General features: G+C 44.0%; 2 protein-coding genes across 15 annotated transcripts in view; both read left to right on the top strand.

Annotated features, from left to right (window-relative positions):
• Nucleotides 1–12,295, top strand: part of LOC124707414 (zinc finger CCCH domain-containing protein 36-like) — a 26,267-nt gene extending 13,972 nt beyond the window's left edge. For 2 of the 9 annotated variants that reach the window (XM_047239063.1, XM_047239064.1), the window contains 4 exons: nucleotides 10,225–10,370; nucleotides 10,589–10,689; nucleotides 11,391–11,452; nucleotides 11,604–12,295. The gene's annotated coding sequence lies outside the window, so the exon portion shown is untranslated. Of the gene's footprint in view, nucleotides 1–10,224; nucleotides 10,371–10,588; nucleotides 10,690–11,061; nucleotides 11,288–11,390; nucleotides 11,453–11,603 lie in introns of those variants that run through there. The other 7 variants (XM_047239066.1, XM_047239068.1, XM_047239069.1 and 4 more) reach the window with 7 other exon arrangements.
• Nucleotides 12,296–12,821: 526 nt separating this feature from the next.
• LOC124707413 lies at nucleotides 12,822–18,606 on the top strand. Of its 6 annotated transcripts, none has more exons than XM_047239060.1 (11): nucleotides 12,822–12,981; nucleotides 13,900–14,920; nucleotides 15,017–15,107; nucleotides 15,791–15,972; nucleotides 16,046–16,541; nucleotides 16,630–16,736; nucleotides 16,818–16,858; nucleotides 17,116–17,287; nucleotides 17,405–17,549; nucleotides 17,639–17,754; nucleotides 17,834–18,563. In XM_047239060.1, exons 2-11 carry the CDS (start codon nucleotides 13,952–13,954, stop codon nucleotides 17,981–17,983), a joined length of 2,469 nt encoding a protein of 822 aa, XP_047095016.1. In that variant the 5' UTR covers nucleotides 12,822–12,981; nucleotides 13,900–13,951; the 3' UTR covers nucleotides 17,984–18,563. The 6 variants fall into 6 exon arrangements, 4 of the variants coding, with proteins under 4 accessions (XP_047095016.1, XP_047095018.1, XP_047095017.1 ...); XM_047239062.1 differs by lacking the exon at nucleotides 12,822–12,981 and having other exon boundaries at nucleotides 13,431–14,759; nucleotides 14,838–14,920; XR_007004852.1 differs by lacking the exon at nucleotides 12,822–12,981 and having other exon boundaries at nucleotides 13,432–14,920; nucleotides 17,834–18,073; nucleotides 18,335–18,606.
• Nucleotides 18,607–20,436: the final 1,830 nt, after the last annotated feature.

The following is a 20,436-nucleotide window of genomic DNA, read 5'->3' as shown; positions in this document are numbered from 1 at the left end:
CTCGGTGCATTGCGACAAAAGGGGCTATGCACTGCTATGCTAGTACACTGCTCGATGGACTATGATCGAAGGGAGTGCAATGCCGAACAAGAAGGCACTGTCAGTGCAACCCTCATGCATTGCAGGTGGTGCAATGTATGCACTCAAAAGCAGTGCATTTTTTTATCGAAACCTAGCAACATGGTACCAGTTTTGAAGATCTTGACACGACAATCACATTGGTGAAAATGGATCGTAATTTGGACACTTCGAAAGATATATATTGTTTTCCGTATTTGAATTTGAATCTTAGAAAAAAGAGAAAACCAAGGACGTGCACAATCGTTGCTTGTCTTGTAGCAAGAGGTTGCGCGTCAGACGTGGCTGCACTTGGTTGTGCCACGTGTACACATCAGCCAAGTGACACATGGCCTCCCTAGGAGGGCACTCTTTTTCTAGCCAAATTGGAGGGAAATAGAAGAATCAACATTTTATTGTGGAAAAGAAGTGCGTAAGAGATGTGAAAGACAAAATACATAGAGGGGAATAGAAGTGCACAAGAGATGTGGTCCATAGGCCTATAGTATAGCGTTTTGGGGTCGTAAGATGGTTTGCAGGACCGGTGGATCATGATAACTAATTTTAGTAGGACGTTCTCCATTTAGGTGAATGATGCCATCAACGAAACATGGGAAGCGGCATACCGGTTTTCGGTCCCGAGATGGTTAACACAATCGGTGGGTTAGATAGTTATAGGACATCCTAAAAATTAATTGTTTTCACGTTTTCTTGCCGTTTTCGTAGGCCCTGTAGGCCTATAACGGTATTTCTGGGTCCTATGATGATTTTCCGACCGTTGGATCACGATAACGATTACTAGGACATTGCCAAAACTTTTCGGTTTTGCGTTTTTTTGCCTTTGCACACGTTTTGGGGCCTCGAAACGATTTTCATGTCAGATGTATGGCAAACGGTTACAAGGGCATCACGATAAGTCATGTTTTCACGTCTTATAGGCACTTCTGTGAGCGCACTCAAACCAACTGGCTTCAGCGATGCTCCCAGGAAACTATTGTGTTACATAATATGCTCTATATTTGCAATAAGACCGATGCTTGTATCACGTCCAGAACGATGCAAGATAAACATGTCTTTTGAGGGGCTACAACAAGCCTAGAAGGCTAACCCAACCATAACTATTATTTGCAGTTAAGGCATAGGGTGATGCCTTCAACATTGTGAGAACGAAGCAATTTAAACAAGAAACATTTTGAGTTGAGCCACTTTTTAAAACACATCTTTCGTGGGGCCCTAATGGCCATCCAAGCACTCATGTACTCTCCTTCTGCCCTAATCCGTGTAACACCTCCCTTCTCCTTCACCACATAATTCATTCTTTCCTTCCTCGTGATATAAGCAAACGACACCATCATATTACCCTTACCACAACAACCATAACAGAACAACAAAGTAAATCAGAGAAGGGCGACAAAGGTAGGAACTTGAGAGATGGTGGATTTGTTTGTAAACCTCAAGAGAGGCCAAAACGATGATCAAGTGGGGGCAAAGACCCAACGACGGCATACACTCCTTTATGGCACCATATGCTAGATGGTTAAGGCAAGTGTGAGGCCTTACTATCCAAATGCACCTTAACATTGATGTCATACTAAGACAACACCTTAAAACTTATGGTAGTAACTCAGCTCATTGGTGCACAAGCCATCCTTCCTTGCCTCTAGTTGGGTTTCTTTCTTCTCCATGGTGTGCCTGATAACACACAATATACATACATAATATGCGCTTTAGGTAGTAGCCAATTCTCATGCAAATGAAGAGGCGCACTGAGAAGATTCATTTGTTACCATTTTGGCCAAGTGGTTTGACTTATGCTCTTATTGTCGGGTCAACTATCATGGGTGTGAAGAAATGTTTGTTGTAGATATCTTTGTGCACTTCATGTCTTTGACACCAAGTTGGCGCAAGCCATCCTACCCCGGTGAAGATATGTGTTGTTAAAAATGGCCCAACTCAAAATGTTTCTTGTTTTAATTGCTTCGTTCGACGTTACGCCTTAACCGCTAATAATAGTTATGGTGGGGGTTAGCCATCTAGCCTTGTTGTAGCCCCTCAAAAGGCATGGTTATCTTGCATCATTCTCAACGTGATACAAGCATCGGTCTTATTGCAAATATAGAGCATGTATGTAACACAATAGTTTCTTGGGTGCATATGCATGTGTGGCAGCTGAAGCCATTTGGTTTGAGTGCGCCCACAGAAGTGCCTGGAAAAAACGTGGAAACACGACTTATCGTGATGCCCTAGTAGCCGTTTACCATATATGACATGAAAATTGTTACGGCCCCAAAACATGTGCTAGGGCAAAAAAAAAAAATGCAAAAACAACAAGTTTTGGCGACGTCCTACTAATTGTTAAACATTGCTATAGGCCTATAACGCCCACGAAATCGGCAAGAAAACGCGAAAATATTAGTTTTATGACGTCTTATAACAATCTACCGCGACCCAATGGTTGTGTTACCATCTTGGGACCCAAAACTGTAATGCCACTTCCCATGTTCCTTGGTGTCATCATTCACCTAAATGTAGAATGCCCTAGTAATAGTTATCGTGATCTACCGGTCCAGGAAATCATCTTACGACCCCAAAACGCTGTGCTATAGGCCTATAGCCCGCGAAAACGGTTAGTTTTTATGAAGTCTTATAATAGTTTACCTTGACCCACCGGTCATGTGAACTATCTTGGACCAAAAACCGGTTTGCCACGTCCCATTTTCCTTGGTGGCACCATTCACCTAGTTTCCAGTTTGGACCTTCAATGCCATTTGTATGGGAACAATAGGAAGAGCTCTACCAAAATACAAATTGCTAGAAGAGGTATGCAAACAACAACAAAGTTTTTTTATCTCAAGCAAGTTGGGGTAGGCTAAAGATGAAACCAAACAAAAACTGTCCCATCTAGAGTGAAGAGACCGAAAGGTAATGAAAGTACATCAAAAGTAAATTAAGGTTGTGACAAGTGGATTGTTGATTTCTACGTGGTCCTATTAATTGCCAAATCTATAGGTACATTCCATTCCTTCATGTCCCTTTTACCACCTTTTCCCATGTCAACTTTGGTCGCCCTTGCCCATGTTGGTATCTTCGTACCCTTGGCGTGCCACTATTCAAAGATGTTTCAGGAGGTGCTTTCGTGGGACCTTTTCATAGAGGATGCCAGATGCTTGTCACCACTTCATCCACCCATGCTATGATTATGGGTTTAACATCCTCATCGATGCTGACCATTGCTTTGCAACATTGATCCCAATTATCAAACGGTGTCCATGTTAGTCACCATTTGTCCACATCGATATTGGCCATTGCTATGCAGCATTGATCCCAGTTATCAAAATGTGTCCCTGATAGTCACCATTTGTCCTTCTAGACTAACCTCCCCATCGAACCCAACAACGCTAACATCACCTCATATACTCTGTGTTCGTCATGCTAAGTCTAAGGATTCCAAAGTCTATCTCCAAAGATCTAATTTCTATTGACGCCCTCCCTACTTTCATCTAGTACCACCACATCATCAACAAATAGCATACACCAAGGAATATCTATCCTTTGTGAGTCATCCATCACTAAGGAAAAAATGTACGACCTCAACGCTAACCCCTGATATAATCCTATCGTAATTGGAAAGGCATCGTGTCAGACATAAGTGACTATGGTACCTGGAATGACATGAAACCGATGAAGCATTGTGCATCGCTCTGACCGTTGTTGCAAGTGAAGATGATACAAGGGTGGTACTCCAACACTGTCGGTAGGACCATATGTCCTTTGATACTATGAGTAAGGTATTCCCTAACTATATGAAAAATGTTCATAAAGGAAAGCTCGTGTTATATACATGCGAGTCGTGTACTCTGGAGCATGTCACCCTTTGTGTTGATACACTCTAATGTTTGGACTTCTCATGTAGTCTCTATTAGTTGAATGAAGTTCTTTGTTAGCTTCAGTGATTGTTGCCATAGATGGTTTGGATATATTTTATGAAACACAAATTTGAGCACTTAATTGTCTTAGGGACTTTTATGCATATATTCAAAATAATTTCTATATGTGTATTCACATTATCCGAATTGATAATGGGACAACCATTAATTTGGCAAATATCTTATGGAGAAAGTTATACTTCATCAAACTTTGTGTCCTTATACTTCTCCATAGATTGGCGGAGCTAAAAGGAGGAACAAACATGATATGTGCTGGAGGTAGCTCAATCACTTGTTTCCTATGAATGTGCCCACTTATGGAGTGAAGTGATTATGGTTGTTACTTATCTCATTAACCGGATGCCATCAAGAGTGCTTAGGATGAAGATTATATGGAAGAGCTTTGTCAAAAATGAGTTCATTGTATCGCCAAAGGTATTTGGATGTACGTGTTTTGTTAGACCAGAAACCTTTAATGGGAAAATTAGATCTACTTGTTGTTAAGTGGATCTTTGTTGGATACTCATTTAGACAAAGGGGCTACAAGTGTTGGAGCCCTAGTGAGTAGAGAACATTTGTGAGCATGGATAAGAAAACTCTATGGAGAGAAGACATATCCCAACTGTTTATTTGATTTAGACTCTCCTAACACAAGTGATGCTAGTCAAGAGGGGGAGTGTGAACCATTGGGGACAAAGGAAGATGAACCACCAAAAATTATTATTGGTTCAGTTCCATGTTCTTTAGTGGGAAAATTAGATCCACTTGTTAAGTGCATCCTCAGTGGATACTAACTTGGACAAATGTGCTACAAGTGTTGGAGCCCTAGCGAGCGGATGACACTTGTGAGCATGGATATGACATTCAGAGAGTCGGGGATGCTCTATGGAGAAAAGACAGATCCCAACTAGTTATTTGATTTTGACTCTCCTAACACAAGGGATGCTACTCAAGAGGGGGAGTATGAACCATTGGGGATAAAGGGCAGATGAACCACCCAGAGTTACTATTGGTTTAGTTATGTGTTCTACTATTGGTTTAGTTTTGTGTTCTTCAGTGGGAAAATTGGATACACTCATTAAGTGCATCTTCACTCGATACTAATTTGGACAAAGGTGCTACAAGTGTTGGAGCCCTAGGGAGCGGAGAACATTCGTGAGCATGGATATGATTCCGAGCCGCTATATGGAGAGAAGATGGATCTCAACTCGTTATATTAGTTTGACTCTCCTAACACAAGCGATGCTAGTCAAGAGGAGGGTGAACCATTGGGGACATAGGAAGATGAACCACCAAGAGTTATTGTTGTTTTAAGTTCCATGTCCTATGAGTAAAGAGAGATCAAAAAGCTAAATGAAGAGGAAAACTTGCGGCGCATACGAGCAAAGAGATATCAAGAAAGCCAAATGAGGAAGACAATCTAAAGGTGTATACAAGGAGACAATTGCAATATGAACAACAACTAGCTTGGACATGTAGTGAGGTTCCAATTGCAAGCCAAGAAACACTAACAACAACACATTTTGATTGTCGAGGTGAAGTTGACCATGTGTAAGTGATAATTCATTGATTTTGCTTATTTTCTTGAGGGAAGAACCACGAGCTAAGGCAAGAAAGCCTCTTGAACAATGTGATTTTGAGTATGACATTGGAAACTATGCGTCATATCTCATATCTCATATGAGTAATTGTCATTCAGGATTAGAGCCTTCATTGCTTACAATCAATGGTAATCCAACTCATTGGAAAATAGCAAAGCAAGGTCCTAAGTGGCATGAAGCAATGTGGAGAAGATGGAAACCCTTGAGAAGAACAAGACATGAGATTGTGTATCACTTCCAAAAGGGAATAAGCTAGTTAAAGAAGACTAGAATGGTAAGATTTAGCAACCCAAGGCTAGATTTTTTTTTTTTTGCATTGGTGGCAAAGATGAGTACCGTGAGAACGTTGATATCATGTGCAACAGATTTTGGCTGGCCATTACACCAATTGGATGCGAAAAATGCTTTTTTCTTTTGCATTGTGAGGCTCTTTTTTCATCTCAAGCTCATGGGAAGTCCTTAGGTTCGGAGAGTCATTCTATGGGATTAAACAATTTCCACGAGCACGGTTTGATGATTTAGTCGTGTTATGTGCGGTGCGGTTCGTGATACACACAAAATCAATGGGGACCATACCTGTTCTACCGCCACTCCCGGAGGCACTTCACAATTCTTGCGGTATATGTGAATGGCATCATTATTACATGAGATGATATTTTTGAGATGTCACAATTAAAACAAAAGCTAGGTAAATAGTTTGTGGTTAAGGACCATGGCCAACCGAGGTATTTTTTGGACATTGAGAAGGTCCACCAAAGGGATAGTTCTCTATCAGTACATGTTTTGGACCTTAATGGCTGCACTTCTCAATTATGTGCGACATCTGGAGATCTAGTTGATAGAGAGAGAGCTACCAACAACTTGTATGTCGATTCATATATAAGCATGATTCAAGAGATCGACATTTAGAGGCAAAACACCAGATTTTACACTATTTAAAAGGGAATCCCGGAAGAGGTATGTGCTACAAGGCCAATGGACACTTGAATGTAGAAGGCTATTATGACAACTGATTGGGCTAGTTCGATTGATGAAAGGAAAACATCAGGCTTTTGCAGTTTGGAGTGGAAGCTAGTTCGATTGATGAAAGGAAAACATCAGGCTTTTGCAGTTTGGAGTGGAAGCGGAATATCTGTGTGTTTGAGTGAGATGCTATGGATGAAAGGCCTCCTATCAGAATTGAAGCTAATACGGAAAGGACCATTGAACAACATAGCTAACAAATAGGTTTAGCATGATTGAGCGAATCAAGTCAAAATAGATTGATTAATCATCAAAAAAGGGATCGATGAAGGCACCTTCAAGCTAAGCCATGTTACCTTAGTTTGACAAAGAGATTATGTAGTAAGGAATGTTAGTTGGCATGCTACAAGATGGGAATGACAGATATGTATCTGTTAGAGTACGTCATGGGCCTGGGCCCGTTAGTCTTATGGTTTGCTTAGGGGTCAAGTAAGCCTTGCTTGGGAGTCAAGTAAACCTCTCTATATAAGGAGAGGAGATGTATCAATCTAATCAAGCAAGAATTAAGAAGGAAATCCCTTCTCTCTTGCCACCGGCCGTGGGCAAGGCCCCCGGCCGGCCCTCTAGCACCATAACACTTGGTATCAGATAGCTCTCGTTCGATCATGTCCAGCCCTCCACCGAGTTCTTCCCACCCGCCGCCGCCGCACTCCGACGTCCCCGCCGTTTCTCCCTACGGAGATCACCGCAGCCCTTCGCGATCTCGCCACCGCGGTCCAGAGATCCACCTCTACTTAGCCGGCCCCTACGGCCGCCGCCGCCGCCACCGCCCGCCACCACGGCCATCGCTCCCGCAGCGGGCAACCGCCGCATCCGGCGGTCTCCGCCGCGGCCGCCGCCACCACCACCCCTGCCCGGTTGGCGTGGCCGTCCCATCCCCTCGCGGGCCCCGTCGCGGTCGTGGCCTCGGCTGCCGCGCAGCTCGACGCTGCTGCTCGTCATCGCCGCCACCCGACGCCGGGCTGCTGCAGTCCCGCTGCGCTGTCCACCATCTCCGGGCCGGGCCCTACCTCGGCGCCGGGGTTCCTCTTCTCCAGCAGCCGGCCGCCTTCTTCCCCACAGGGACGCCGCAGCAAGCAATAGCGCAGCATGCCGCCGCCACCAACGCCGCCGTTGCAGTCGTTGTCCTCACCAACGTTGTCCTCGCTGTTCGTGGGCAGCCCGCAACAAGAAGCAGCTGCCGCCGCCATCGACGCCGCCTCTGCGCCTTCGGCGGTGTGGGAGCGACCTTGGCCCCGGCTCTACATCGACACAGCCCGGGATGCCCTTCCACCGAGTCCGCTTCCCTCCGTCGCCGTCACCGCTTCCGGCTTGGATCGCTATCCGCCACGTGTCGGCGGCGGCGAGGCTGCGAGCTGCCGCGCGTGGCCTCCTAGTGCGTCGGCGTGTGCGGGAGATGCGTGATCTACGACTGCAGCTCCTCCAAGTTGCGCTCGTTGCGCAACGGACCTCGATCTCGTCCGCCGCGTCGGCGATCTTGGGCGTGCGGTTTCCCACCGGGTGGCGGACATGTTGTTTTTCCCGCGAGCGGCGACCTCAAAGTCTCGCGCCATCGACGGTCATCCGGCGGGGAGAAGGCATGGTGTCACCGACAGAGCGCACCGCGTAGCACCACCGCATTCGCCGCCGGCCGCCGCGCGGCTCCTTTGTCCCGCTCGGTTTCCATGGGATCCGGGTGGTTGTACGAGTGCACGTCCGATGGGCGGATGGTGTCCACTTTATGGTCGAGGGTCAACAATAAAGCGTCCAAGTCTATTTCAGGTTGAGAGTAATAAAACAAGCCGAGATGTAAAAGGCTCGTTTTTAGGTGTTAGGGTTGTGTTGCATCGAGTCATGGTTTGTTTAGGTTGCAGCTCGTCCAGGTGGGGTGTAGTGTTAGAGTACGTCATGGGCCTGGGCCCGTTAGTCTTATGGTTTGCTTAGGGGTCAAGTAAGCCTTGCTTGGGAGTCAAGTAAACCTCTCTATATAAGGAGAGGAGATGTATCAATCTAATCAAGCAAGAATTAAGAAGGAAATCCCTTCTCTCTTGCCACCGGCCGTGGGCAAGGCCCCCGGCCGGCCCTCTAGCACCATAACAGTATCACCCATCTTGAGGGGGAGTGTTGAGTTAGGCACTCTGCTGTTCAGAATGAAGGAAACACAAAGGAAATTTACAGGATTGGTTTCCAAAGGATTTTTTCCTAGAGGAGCGTTCGCAACGGAGGAAACAACATGTCCAATTCCTTTGGAAAGGGGACCTTTCCTGCTTTTTTAACAAGACTACAAGAATTTTTACATCCGCTCCGAGCTCTTGGTTTGGTGGCTGCCCGAGGCAATATTCTCTGGTTGTATTATACATGGTGAATTAAAATAATGGTTACAAAAACAGTGCGTCAAGGGAGAGTAGGAAGCCACACTTTGGGAAACTTTGTACTATCATTGCTCTACGTCGGGAGTAATCGATTTAAGAAATATGGGAGTAATGGTGTAGTTTCCTGCGTTTCTCAAGTGCTCTTCCGAACACCAATTCACACAGGTCTCCTACGGTTTTTAGATCCTATGTTTTGCACCAACATCCATTTCTTATTCCAATGTTATTTCCGTTTAGCAATTCGGCCTTATTTTGGGTTGCGTGAGTGTGAGGCCCATGTACATATGTATGATAGCAATAGAGACGACAAGAGAAGGTGAGATTTTCAGAAAGTTTCCGAAAATATCACACCTTTTGGCACCCTGAGCACCTCCCTTACCTTCCAACACAAGTTGCCATCTTCACCCACATGGTATCAACATCTCCCTCTTTGGGCCCTTTCACTACCATCCTCTCTCCTTAAAGGTCTTGTGCGCTTCTTTAAACTTCCACCACTTTGTTCCTGTGATTTTGGCATCTAGTAGAACATCCGCATGAAAGCGAAAATCAGCCACCGCAAGCTTATGCTGCGCCACAACACACTCCCACATATCACATTACAGTCCAAGCAAGACTGCCTATCCATTCTGTGTATCCATCATATAAAACAAATAAAGGGGGCCCACACGAGCCCATAGGACAAATAAACCATGGATACTTAAATTTTACTTAACCACAGTAGCATCTTAAGTGAGGTCCCCACTTTAAACCGCTCCAAATTGTGCATAACCAAATAAATAGCTATTATATTTCACTTCATAATGTTTACCATCTTTCTTCTGCTTATTTGCGCTCTAGTGGGAGATATGACCTATGCAACAAGACACTATCACACACAAGACCACAAAGAGAGATTTATAATTTATATTTTTCCTGGAAGCTTTTGTATACGATAAGTGAGTTTTGTTTTGTTAATGAACACCCATGGACTAAGCCTAGTTGAGCTAGGGCCCGATTTGCTTGCTCCACAAAAGAACATGGCTTAGATTTTATCACAAAGACATAAACTGTACTCGGCATGTGTTTCTTTAGCCAGCTAAATTAAGTTATTGGCCTTTTTTGAAACATCAAAAGGGAAAAGCCTTTTTTGCTCTTCCCAAATGCTAGTGTACACATGTTTCCAGTGTCTAGCTCTGTTTTTCTTTAAAAAATTGCATCCTGCTGTCAAACTGTTTTTTGAGGATTGTACTTTTGTTAACTACTTGAAAACGCTTTTCTTTTCTGCAGCCACCTGAAGTGAAGTGGACTCAGGGAAGCCTTAATTTTTGCTTCTTTAAGGATGCCAGATACTAAGGTTGTCCTTTGTGCCTGTTGCTTTCCTCATTTTATCATCACTGATGAAATCAATGAGAGCTAGCATAACATGAATGCAGGTATGCATAAGTAGCGTTGCTCCTGCATTTGGCATAACATAATATATTCTTGGCTTGAAGTTATCAGTACCTAAATAAAAGTTTTTTGATTTTTGCTCCAGTGAAATGTTGTGTTTTCACTTCTACTTGATTCCAGGAGTAGCAACTTTTTATTGCCTTTGCTATGTTATTCTGTTGTTGTACATTGTGATTGACACGTTCCACTATGTTGTTTTCAGTAGTGTCACACCGCAGAAACAAACACAGAGCTCATCCGCATTTTCTGATTATTGGTGACCTATGTTGCCATTATTAATTCCTTTCCCATTCTGCTGAAAAGGTGTACCACTCTGTTCCTGTATTGCTATAACCCTAAGGCACAAAATATTTACTGCCTCTCTTTTGTGTTATTGTTCTTGTTCAAATTGGCAACATAATGGTGAAGTTCAAAATAATATTTTTCTCCTGCTGACTTCTGACTTGAACCTAGGAAAGGACCTGATTTTATATTAAAATAATAATAATGGTGAAATGTGTTTATAAAGAAATAGAAGTGACACGCTCCATAGGATCATAATTTTGTTGCTAACATGGCTGCTAAACATATTTTTGCTATCTGAAGGTACTAAATGGAACCTTTTGGTAGTATGTCAGCTATCAAATATGTGAGGCATATATAAATGCTTACTTGTCTGCAACATACCTCATGCAGCCTAGGAAATGCTTACTTATCTGCAACATACCTCATGCAGCCTAGGAGTGGTACTGGTAATGAGGGTGACAAGGTTTAGGCTTCAGCTAGTTGATGCATCCGACCAAACATGAAGCTCAACAACGCTGCTGTAGAGTAGTAGCTTTTTCCATATTGCAAGCTTTGTAGACCCCTCAAAGCTGCTGAAGTTTGTTGCCCCCTGATGGTCTTGTCATTTTGCTTTCAGATTTTCTAAATAAAACAGGGTGTGGCTTGTTCAGGAAATATATATATGCTTACCAAATGAACTGCTCAATTTGCTCACTTGGTAATATTGAATGCTTTTGTAGGATCTTAAAATGGCTACAGACTACAGATGCGCATTTCACGGTTCTTCTGACAAATTTCTACGGTACGTTGATGCAACCTAATATTTCAGCTTGCTCTAGTGAGGTTTTACGAGTTTAGTTACATCGTGCAAAATTGTTCTGCATGGCACATTTGTTTGCTGCTACCTTTCCGTCTTTGGAAACCTCTAAAGTTGGCACTGATATTTGGTTCAGGACCAAGTAACACGTTTGCTACTGCTCGCTGCTCCTTCCAGGACTTGTGTGGTCAAATTGTTCATTATCTCTAAAGCTATCCGGAATCAGGACGTGCTCTTTCATTCTGCAGAGTTTCTTTTTTAGTTATGTTTCTTGGAGTTGGACGGTGCTGCTAGTCGAGATGATATTTGAAAAAGAAACATTCGGATTCAAAGATGTCTCGCTGTCTTGCTTCATTTATTCGTATGCATGTCACACGATCCAGGGGCACTGAACACCAAAGCTGTTTATTGTGAAACTTGAGTGGATGCTGCACTTGCAATCTATGACCAGGCGAAGCCCCGTTCGTTCTTTCTTTCAGATCGGCACTGTGCACATTATGCTAAAACTGCTAACTGTAGTGCACAGATCAAGCCCAAGCTCGTTTTGTTCTCTTAGTTGGCGTTGGTGCTGTGAAGCATCATCTGCTATAACAGATCTCGGTGGTGACAATGTATGCTGTTTTCAAGTCTGAGAGATTGCTTCAGCTGTGATCCTACTCCTAGTTAGCAGATGTAAATTATTCGCTGCTCCCTCCAGCCCAAATTATTTGGCGTGGCTATAATATACTATGTTCAGTATAAATGTACTGTTATGTCGTGTCAATTAATATCGGCTAGAGGGTGTACATGTTTATTGTTCAATTGAAACGACCCCAGTCCATTTAGCTACTGTCAAGGGCTCATGGCCTACCGATTTACACTTAGTAACCAACGAACGAATGTTACTTTTTTGCATGAAAGCAAAAGGAAGTAAATATGCACGCTTGCATGTCCAGACGAAGTAAATATGGTAGTTTGTTAATGCAGTCAACCTCTGAACATTCGTTACTGGTGCGATTTGTATTTGCCACCAGATTATCATTCTGGGGTGATTTCGTTTATATAGTACGTACTGTACGTTTTTTTTTTTGAGGGGAAGTACGTACTGTACGTGTATTTGCATTTGGAATTAGACCAGCCGGTCCGTTGGGCCCTGCAATGTTCCTCTTGGGCCGAGCCGTTGTGGTGGGCTGGTGGCGTGGTGCGGACCACACCAGGCGAGCGACTCTGCTAAAAAAGAACAACTCGGGCGAGCGACGAGACCACGACTCCAGAAAAGAGATACCGTGGGGGCGGCGGCGTCCTGATTCGACGGCGAGCGGCTCGGCAGCTCCACCTCCCGCCGGTGCCCCGCCCTGCGCGGCTGCGCCATACTCGCACCTCCGCTCCCGTGCAAACTGCCTGGCCACGATTCGGAGCTCGCCCCGCCGGAATCGCGTGGAAACGCACCCGCGCGAACCTGTTCGCTCGAGAAAACCACAAGCTGAGGCCTCCCTCCCCGACGCCAGCAACCACCCGGCGGCGGCGGCGCGCAGGTTAGGCCTCCCTCATCCACACCCTACCTTCCCGCCCCCATTCCCTCTAACCGCCCCCCTCCCCGCCCTGCCGTTAGGTCTCCCTGCCCGCGCCGCCGGCCTCCCCTACTCCCCGGGGCTCTTGCGCCGCCCCCTGTCCATGGGATTTCCCGCTCCACGAGCGGGAGTGTCCCCGATCCTCTTTAAGCGGGGCAACAGGCTGCTACTGTACTTCTTAGTTTATGCAGTCTAGATAGTTTTTTTTATGTTTCGTTTTTTCTTGCTGGTCTACTGTACTTCGAGCAGCAGCTTCGTACAATACAATGCACTCTACGTGCTTGCTGAAATGCGTTAGTGATTCCCCGAAAAAAAAACAAAAAAAAAAGGAATGCATTAGCCCCAGTGTACTTTAGTTCTTTCTGTTTGTGCTTTGTACTAGCTAGATAGCGAAAACTGAGTTAGCTAATACTGATACCACCCTGTTATTGTATGTGCAAAATAACATATATACATTCTAATATACACATGCTAATTTTCGTACATGTGTACATAAGTTTACATTGTCCAAACTTAACAAATCATCCAATTTCATGGTTTCTACATCCACTTAGATGATGCGTTGAGTTTTCATTGGGATCCATGATTTTCCTCGCACAATCTGCGCTTCTCTGTTGCCGATTTTGCTTTAAACTTTAGCACATGGCTCAAGTATCATATCGATTGCCAAGTACTTTGGCTATGGTTCACTATGGTGTTTGACACGTCCGAGATATCGCCCCTGTGCTGCTTTACCTAGGCATTGTTCCCCTTAGAAATATCGCACCAGCAGGAATTCCATTTTCCTTCCGTTTTGTTGTTTGTCAGATAACATACTATCCGTCTATATTTCATAGTATGCACCCCTTGCTGCTGTTTTCTGATGGTGCAGTATTTCCTTAGGTGACTTCGGCTGGTGAAAACAGTTTCTTGGAGGCTACAACGTTTGTTGGACATGATTGATGACGAGTTTGACTTTGGTGACATCACCGATGCCCCAGCAGAAGTGCAAGCCGCTCCAAAGTTTCGTCCGAATATGCGGGCAAAGCCCCGAAAGCCATCCGTGCCATCAAGACCTGTTGTACCGAATCGTTCTGTGGAAACATCCAGTGAGAAGGTTGGAGCTTTAAGCCAAGATAATTTGTCTCAAGGACTTGCTACCAATCAAGAAATTGCATCTTCAACCGTCCTTCGTAGTGAAACGATTTTTGACTCGGAAGCTCACGAGGCTACTGTTCACACGCCTTCTGATGATGTGCTGACAGTTTCTGCTGTAGATACGATTTCTCAAAGTGAAGAGCATGATGACAATCAGTCTGAAGTAGCTGCACACCAAGAAAACTTGGTCGTTTCAGATACCCAAGCATCATCAACATATTCAACTAGCAAGACTTTTGATGATTTAGCTGACTTTGGAGGACTATGTGACACGCATATTGAAGAGGAAAGAGTTGCAAAGTTCAAGCCAAATAAAAAGGTGAAACTCAGTAAGGCAGCATCCAAGTCACGGAAGACGGACCAAAAGGCGGTAGCTTCTGCTGTAGACGTGGCCTCACAAAATGAAGAGGATAGTACTAATAATCTCACAGGATGCAGTGATAAGCAGCTACAAGCTCCTAGGCATCAAGAACATGTACAGATCTCAGATTCTCAACCAACCTTGGGAACGGATGGCAGTACAGTTGACAATTTCTCTTACCGTGAAGAACCTGTTCAAGAGGAAACGGTTGCAGAGTTAAGCCCCAAATCGCAAAGAAAACCTGGTAGTGTTTCTTCCAGGGTTGTTGAGACAAGTGATAATTCTGCAGCAGCTAATCTGGAGGTCGGGGTTTTTGCATCAGATGGTGAAGACCAGAACAATGATCTGTGCCAAAAATCTACAGATCAGGAAGCCGCTACTGTTCAAGACACTTGGCCGCCACATGTTAGTCTAAATATTTACAGGTTTACAAATCTATTAGGATTTTAACTAACTTCCCAAATATGATATGCTGATACTCTGCTTTTGATTTGTTTTTAGGATATCAATGATACTGTTGATTTAGACTCTCAAGATGGGCTCATAAATTCTCATACTGATGACACCCAAGCAATCTTTGGAGAATCCTCAGGTGTGCATTTCATTTACTTAAGGAACTTCTTTTTCCATGTGACATCTTGTAGTTCAAAGATTACTGATAACCTCTTGGTTGTTGCATTAGAGAGTTTTTTTATTTATCTTTCGGTAAACCTTTATATTCCAAATTGGTGTTGTGACAAGAGGGATTGAACTCTAATATGAACATCACATTAGAGAGTTGAATGGACTATTTTGGTTTAGAATCTGCATTTGCTCAAATTTCGTCGTTTTTGGTGGATGTTTCCTTTCCATCAGGCCCTGTTTTGATTCTTTTCCCTTATATTTCTAGTAATCTTAATTAGCATTTGTTCTGCAGGTAATGATTTTTAGTTTGAACTATTACTAAAATGCCTGTATAATCCATAAGTTGTGAACACATTGGTAAAACATAAATTGCCAATTGCTTCAGTACTCGTACGATTTCATATATTCCCAATACTCTTAAACTTCTACTAGTAAATAATATAGAATAAAATATTACATGCTTCTTTGTTATCAGTTTACAATTTTTCTTTCTCAAAATTGTGACAGGATATTAATTGTGCTACCTTGCATAATGGTCATTCTGACCAGAAAGTATCTTCTGAGTTGCTGCCTGCATTTATTACTGTATAGAGCTTTGACTAGTTTTCCTGGTTCTTGTTTTCTCATAGTCGGCACATATTTCTGATACAGCTGAAGCCACTGGTAAATTTCTACCTAATGATGGAAGGAAAAAGGGCAAACGCAAATCAGTGACATTTGTTTTACCGGGTGATTCCGAGGTGGTCGCTCCAACAGATACCAATTCTGAGGACTGTAATAACATAAGGACTGATGAAAGTTTGAACACCTTGCCTCAGCAAACAGCTCAAAAGGTAAGTCTGCCGAAATTTGTACTTGTGATTAGATTTTTTTCAAGTACTACTCTTACTTTGTATTTTTTTTCAGCATTGTCTCACTGAAGAACTTTCAGATGATGGGGAATATACTGACAAGGAGAGTCAGTACCATGAGGGAGCACTATCAGATCATGGTGTTAAAGAACAATCAAAAATGAATGGTGAAAAACTAGATTTATCTATGAGACTAAGAAACAGGAGAAAGGAAGTTGGGGTATCTGAGCATATTACTGATGATATTTTTGATGAAGACTATGCTGAACCTTCAGCTGCCGAACAAGATAATGATAGTGGTGATGAGTACACTGTTGGAGAAAAGCAGAAGCCACAGAGGAAGTCAAAGGAGAAAGATCCAAATAAAGCACCTATGAAGGGTTCGAGACGCACCTCGAAGAATTCAAGTACAGAAAAGCCAGCACAGCAGAGCCAGCAAAAAAATAAAAGTGAAGGACAGTCACGCGGTCGTAAGAGAGCCTTGAAAGATGCATTGACAGAACAGCCTGAGAAGAAGCTTACTCACAGAATTCGTCAAAAAAGAACAAAAGGTATCTTGCTAAAATAACGGCACCCAGGCAAAAAGCATTAATATTACATAATATAAGCTCTTAACTTATGCAATTTCGGCCTTCATAGTTTCAGAAGTCCAAACCTTACTGGCAAAACCTGATCATGAGATAGATCGCATGAAGTTAAGTGTGATGCATCTCAGGTTGTTACAAGAGGCCAGAGAGCGTATTCAGGTGAGTTTTGCTGCTGAACATTTGTTGGTTCTATTTATGAAACGTTATTATGCTGTTACCTCATGATTTTGCTCTTCGCAGAGTAAAACAATTCCGTCAGGACCATCATCCTCTAATCAAAGGTGTGCTCTTTTTTCCACTTCAACTATTATGCATGGATATTTTCTCTTTATTGTGTTTAAGTGTCATTTCTTATTTTCTATCCAGATAGTGTAGTAATATGACCAGTCGTTGACAACAATGTTGTGATTGATTTGCAAGCTTTCCATTTATCATGTAGATATTTCACTGTTTCATAGAGGTTATTTTAACCAGCTCTTCAATCACGTTTTCTACTGACTTTCTCCCCTTCCTGTTCTTTGTTGGTGTTATTTCGCAGCAGCTCCCTCTATGGAGATACCGATGATTTTGATCCGTTTGGAGATAACTATGCCAATGACAGAACAGAGAATGATGCGTCAGAAAATGGAATCAAACTGAATTACCATTCCTACATGAACAGAAAAACACGGGCCAGATGGACAAAATCTGACACTGACTTGTTCTACCAGGTATTTAGAAATCAACTACTCAGGAAACTGTTTTCATGTTGAATATCCATTTTTTGTGCTGACGTTTTGCTTACCTATCTATGGGAAACTTAATTTTTTTTATCGGTTCTGGTCCAGGGACTTCAACAGTTTGGTAGTGATTTTGCAATGATACAGCAACTATTCCCTGATAAGTCCCGTGATCAGGTGCGGCAAAAGTTCAAATCTGAGGAGAAAAAGCATCCAATGCAAGTCCATGATGCTATAATTCATCGATCGAAAGGTTAGCAATTGCTTTATAACTGGTCCAGGCCGTATTCTGATTTCTGATTTGTGATCGGCTTAACTTAATGGTTTTGCAACTATGTACAGATAATGTGTATTTAAAACAAGTAATCAAACAGCTCAACATTGAAGATTTGCAGAGAGACATCAACAGTGCAGATAAACAGGAGGTTGCCTCAAATGAAGGAGACACTGGGAATGAGGTTTCTTCTGAAACTAACATGCACAGTATTTAATACTGAATTATTTCATTAACCTTTTTTTTGTATTTATGTTTTGAAGAATGTGTCTCATGTCATCGATGAGGAGGAAGACAATGGTCCCAACTGGTCCGATGACGAGCTAGGCACGCACCAATCTGAGGTCAAAGAAGGGGATCATGCTTCTGGAAATGCCGATGATGATGACCTGGATGTTTTTGATTGGTACTAGCACGATACTCATGCAGCTGAAGTAGGATCTCATCATTCTGTCAATCCTGTGAGCAAAGGACTTTTTCTTTGTCAAATAATTTTGCACAGGGTGAGTTACTGATGCGTCACAGCTGCAAATAGCAACACTTTTTATGTAGGATAGAAGTTCATTTCAGTTTTGCTCTTAAAAATGTCCGAAACCAGAACATCGGGATAGTGTTCAGCAACAGGAGTATAATTTTTTTTTCCTCTAACAGTCTGTTGACCATACGTTGCAATCTGAAAGTGCTGAATTTTGAACCTTTTGGTCACCTATCAAATATGTGAGGCATATTTAGATGCTTACATATCTGCAACGTATCTCATGCAGTCTGGCACTGCTACTGTTAATGAGGTGACATGGTGTAGGCTTCTGTTGGTTGATGCATCGGATCGATACTGAAGCTTAACATTGAAGCTGTACTCTGAATAGTTGTTTTTTCTATGGTGCAACTTACTGCTGTACTTGAGTAGTTGTAGCTTTTTCTGTATTTGCAACTTTGTAGTCTCCCTGAAAATTGCTGGTTCCTGATAGCAGGCCTGGCGGCAGTTGTTATTTTGCTTCTGGTTTTCTCAATAAAAGAAGCCATTGCATGTTCCAAATTGCATGTGCCTAAGGAATGAACTGCTCGATATGCTCCTTTGGTAATGTTGAATGTTCTTAATAGGGGTCTTAAAATGGATACAGAGTAGACATGAGCATTTCACTGATTTATCTATGTCTTCAGCCAGCACAAAGTATCTGAAGGGGGAAAGCGTGAATGAATATTTGAATTGTGCCCACATAGTTTACTTCTGACGAATTTGCTATCTTATGTGCAATATAATATTTTCATGAGCAGCTGTTATTTGGTGTTTACTGTTACCTTTCTGTCTTCAGAAGCTGCTTACAGTTAGCACTGATATTTGATCTAAAGCTATTGACTCAGGGCTTGCTCTTTTGATTTACTGAGTTTAATTTCCAAGCTATGGTCTCGTAGTTGGAAAGCGTTGTTCCTAATCTGATTTCAGGACTGCCAAAAAAAACAGAATACTTACTTCAGTTAATGTATTGCTTCCTCTATTTGTATTCATATAACAAGCTAAGAGCATCTCCAGTCGCGTCCCCAAACCGTCCCCCAAAGGGATTTGGGGCGCGCCGGACAAAAAAAGCGTTCCAGCCGCGTCCCCCAAAGTCCTTTTTTGTCCGGCGCGCCCCGATACGGTGTCTGGCGTCCCGAGCCCGTCCCCGTCCCACAGGGGACGCACCGGGGACGCCGGACACAACGAAATGAGAGGCGAGGAGGCGCGGGGCCGACCCGTCAGCGGCTCGGACGCTCAACCGCCACATACGTAGCGACGGTGCGGCTTGACAGGAAGCGGAACCGTCGCATTGGCAAGCGCGTCGACGACGCGCCAACCCCGCCGAATGGAGCGCCGACTCCTCGGAAGAGCAACCGCTGCTCTCTTCGACTTCGCGCCGCCGTTCATCCGCGCTCAATAAGACCCGTACGTACGCCGTCATTCATCCAAGCTTCCATCCGACACCTCCGGCCGACGATGCAGCTACATCTCCCGGCCTCCCGTCCGACACCTCCGGGCCGAGGAAAGCCCGTCGGCCGGGCGCCATTGGTGGGACAAAGCCGTGACGCCGAGCGGCCGGCGACGATTCCCCGCCGCCGGCTGACGGCCGAGGAGGAATGGCCGGGGCTGGGAGGAGGAGGAAGAAGAGAGCGAGGCCGCGGCGGCGGCGGTGGCCCGTGCGAAGGCGGCCAAGGCGAAGGCTTCCAAGGCGAAGGCCGCCAAGGCCAAGGCCAAGGCCAAGGCGCAGCCGACGAGCACCGGCGACGACGACGCGTCGAGCGCCGACACCGCCTCTTCGGAAGAGGTGACGAGCAGGAAGCGCCACCGCGATGACGACGACGAGGCGGGGCCATGGCGAAGAAGAAGAAGTAGATAGTTTATATGTATTTAATTATATTTTTTCGAAGTTTTATATATAATTTGTTTATGTTCAACCGATTTGAATATTATTAAATAGTTTCTTTCTAGCCAAAAAAAATACTTTTAATGTTTGGGGGCGGCGTTTGGGGGACGCGGCTGGGGAGCGACGTCCCCCAAACGCGGCACGAACGAAACACGTCCCCCAAACGCTCGATCCGGCGCGGTTTGGGGGACGGTTTGGGGGACGCGGCTGGAGATGCTCTTATTGTGTACTAGCATGAATGCTGCACGTGTAATCATTATATGAGCAATGGAAGGTCAGTGTCGCAACAGTGTGTTTCTGTCCTTCAGTTTTGCACTCTGCACATTGTGCGCTGAAACTCATTTCTGCTTTCTTTGTGGTTGTGGTTACTTTAGGACATTATGTACTGAGAAACAGACCAGTCCCTTTGTCACCGTGCTCTTTTTTCAGTTTGAGAAGTTGCTTAAGCCGCGACCATCTCACTTTGG

The sequence above is a fragment of the Lolium rigidum genome, chromosome 4, assembly GCF_022539505.1.
Source record: "Lolium rigidum isolate FL_2022 chromosome 4, APGP_CSIRO_Lrig_0.1, whole genome shotgun sequence".
Taxonomy (NCBI): domain Eukaryota; kingdom Viridiplantae; phylum Streptophyta; class Magnoliopsida; order Poales; family Poaceae; genus Lolium; species Lolium rigidum.
This window is presented reverse-complemented; position numbering and strand designations above follow the sequence as displayed.